Source organism: Canis aureus, chromosome 27, assembly GCF_053574225.1.
Source record: "Canis aureus isolate CA01 chromosome 27, VMU_Caureus_v.1.0, whole genome shotgun sequence".
Classification (NCBI taxonomy): domain Eukaryota; kingdom Metazoa; phylum Chordata; class Mammalia; order Carnivora; family Canidae; genus Canis; species Canis aureus.
In genome coordinates, this window is record NC_135637.1 from 10311136 (window position 1) to 10314074 (window position 2939).

A 2939-nucleotide genomic window follows, 5' to 3' on the forward strand; every position below is an offset into this window, starting at 1 on the left:
TTGCCGTTGTCATCTTGTTCATTGTGTGAGCCAACTACACAACCGTGAATTGATTCTCTAATGCTGAGCCTTCGGTATGCCAGCACACAGACTTCCGAAGGGAAACCCTCCACATTGCAGTAATTCACAAATGACAGTCGGCTTGCCTAAACTCATCCTTTACATTTAGGAAACTTTGTGGGTTCCTGTCTTCCCTGGGGGATTTTTATTACTTGTTTATGCAAACAGAAGATTGCATAAGAGTCTTGCTGGCTTTTTTTTTTTTTTTTTTTTTTAAGGGATTTCGTAGTTTCCTGGTAAGCACTCAGTCACCAGTTTCAACACCCTGACATGACATAAAGGCGGGAGCTGAACCTCCGGTTCGCCACTCAGACACACACCTCTTTCCTTGAGCACTCGCTAGGTGAGGCGCTCCCTAGGACCGGCTTGTTCCACTCATGAATCTGCACCAGCAGCAGAATCATTTTCTGGAAATAGACAAGAAGAACTGCTGTGTGTTCCGGGATGACTTCATCGCCAATGTGCTGCCACCGGTATTGGGGCTGGAGTTTGTGTTCGGGCTTCTGGGCAATGGCCTTGCCCTGTGGATTTTCTGCTTCCATCTCAAGTCCTGGAAATCCAGCCGGATCTTCTTGTTCAACTTGGCTGTGGCTGACTTTCTCCTGATCATCTGCCTGCCATTCTTGACGGACAACTATGTGAGGAAGTGGGACTGGAGGTTTGGGGACATCCCTTGCCGGCTAATGCTCTTCATGCTGGCCATGAACCGCCAGGGCAGCATCATCTTTCTCACGGTGGTGGCTGTGGACAGGTACTTCCGGGTGGTCCATCCTCACCATGTTCTGAACAAGATCTCGAATAGGACAGCGGCCCTCATTTCCTGCCTCTTGTGGGGTGTCACCATTGGCCTGACGGGTCACCTCCTATCCAAAAAAATGCTGATCAGGAATAGAGATGCAAATTTGTGCAGCAGCTTTAGCATCTGCCATACCTTCAGGTGGCATGATGCTATGTTCCTTCTGGAATTCATCCTGCCTTTGGGCATCATCCTATTCTGCTCGGCCAGAATCATCTGGAGCCTGCGCCAACGACAAATGGACAGACATGCCAAGATCAAGAGAGCCATCAACTTCATCATGGTGGTGGCCATCGTCTTCATCATCTGTTTCCTGCCCAGTGTGGCCGTGCGCATACGCATTTTCTGGCTCTTGCACACTACAGGTACGAAGAACTGTGACATCTATCGCTCGGTTGACCTGGCATTTTTCATCACCCTTAGCTTCACCTACATGAACAGCATGCTGGACCCTTTGGTATACTACTTCTCCAGCCCCTCTTTCCCCAACTTCTTCTCCACCCTGATCAACCGCTGCCTGAGGAAAAAGAGACCACAAGAGTTGGATAACAACCAGAGCACAAGCATGGAGCTCACAGGTGATCTGAATACTACCAGGAGTGTGCCGGACAATTTAGTGGCCAACTCCGGCGAGCCACGGAACCCATCTTACCTGACCCCAGCTTCTCGCTAAATAACCAAGCCAAGAAGAGAGCTTGTCACCAAGAACCAAGGTCTCTGGATACACAGTTTGGCTGGGTGCACAGGATACCATCATTAAACTTGGCCTGTGGTTTCCTGGAACTTCCAGATTCAGAGAATCAGATTTGGAGAAGGGTAGTGGCAGAGTGGGCTGCCTGGTTGTGGAGCGTCACCAGAGGACTCTTGGGGGAACAGAGAGGAAAGCTTCTGAAACTTCTGCTCAATTTCTGACACTCATGGAACTGAAGATGACATAACTGTCCATACTTTTGCTGAGTAGAGTTGGAGCCACGGAGACGCCCATCAGCGCCTGTGATTCACTGGCCTCTTTCCCTCACCTGCCTGAAACAGGGATGGTTCTTGGCTCCTGGGGTGATACCTAGCCGGTTGGTGGGCTCTAGATGGAATAAGAAAAGCTAAGTGGCTGGAGGAGAGTTATTGCCCCGAGAGGGAGGCCAGGTGTCATTAAACAAACCAGTAGTTCTCCCACATTCCATGGGACCAATTAATCTTCCAGCCACACTTCAGTAGAAAAGCACTAGGCAGACAGACTCACAAGCTTGGGTTAATATCTGAGTTTCCAGTAGTCATAAGAGAGGGATTAGCCAGGGCAGGACTGAGCAAAAGAGTCCTACTAAGAGAAAGGAAAGGTGTTTGTGCTGTGGCTAATCCATTCCTCTCCTGTTGACAATAATCGAAGGCTGAGCAGTTAGAGACCTCAGAGAAGATAACTCCTTCCCATCTCTTGTTTTTGTCATTAAAAGGGAAATGCTGCCCAGTGGTAAAGAGAGAGAAGGTTCCTTCACATTTGTTCGCTTGTTTCTGTCCTTATAAGAAATCTACCACTTCAATAAATTTTGATATGAGACACACAGTCTGGTGTTGCATGTGTCTGGGTGATGGTTCACAGAAAGGGACTTCTTATTTAAGCAGAGACCTTTATGGGCTGTTAACTGTGTCCTGATATATAAATACCAAATACTGGGATGCCTGGGTGGCTCAGCGGTTGAGCATCTGCCTTCATCCTAAGGTGTGATCCCAGAAGTCCCAGGAGCAAGTCCCAATCCGGCTCTCTACATGGAGCCTGTTTCTCTCTCTGCCTATGTCTCTGCCTCTCTCTATGTGTCTCTCATGAATAAATAAATAAAATTTATTTTAAAAAAAAGAAAAGAAAAATACCAAATACTGTCAAGTAGGGAAAGGAAGTAGACACTGAGCTCCATCAAGAGAGTATTAAGTAAAAAAAAAAAAAAAAAGAGAGTATTAAGTAAAAAAGACAAATGTGTTAGGACAAGGATGAGTAAGGGGACTGAGAATAAGTAAAAATCATCTAATTTGGAAGGGTGGTATAGACAGGGTGACAAGAGCCCTGTATGTTTTATTTAGAGTTTAGTGAATATTG

The 2939-nt window shown here is 46.9% G+C and overlaps 1 protein-coding gene across 1 annotated transcript; it reads left to right on the forward strand.

Moving 5' to 3' along the window:
• Positions 1-306: 306 nt before the first annotated feature.
• On the forward strand, positions 307-2405 carry HCAR2 (hydroxycarboxylic acid receptor 2). Its single transcript, XM_077875432.1, has one exon. It carries the CDS (start codon positions 438-440, stop codon positions 1527-1529), a length of 1092 nt encoding a protein of 363 aa, XP_077731558.1. The 5' UTR covers positions 307-437; the 3' UTR covers positions 1530-2405.
• Positions 2406-2939: the final 534 nt, after the last annotated feature.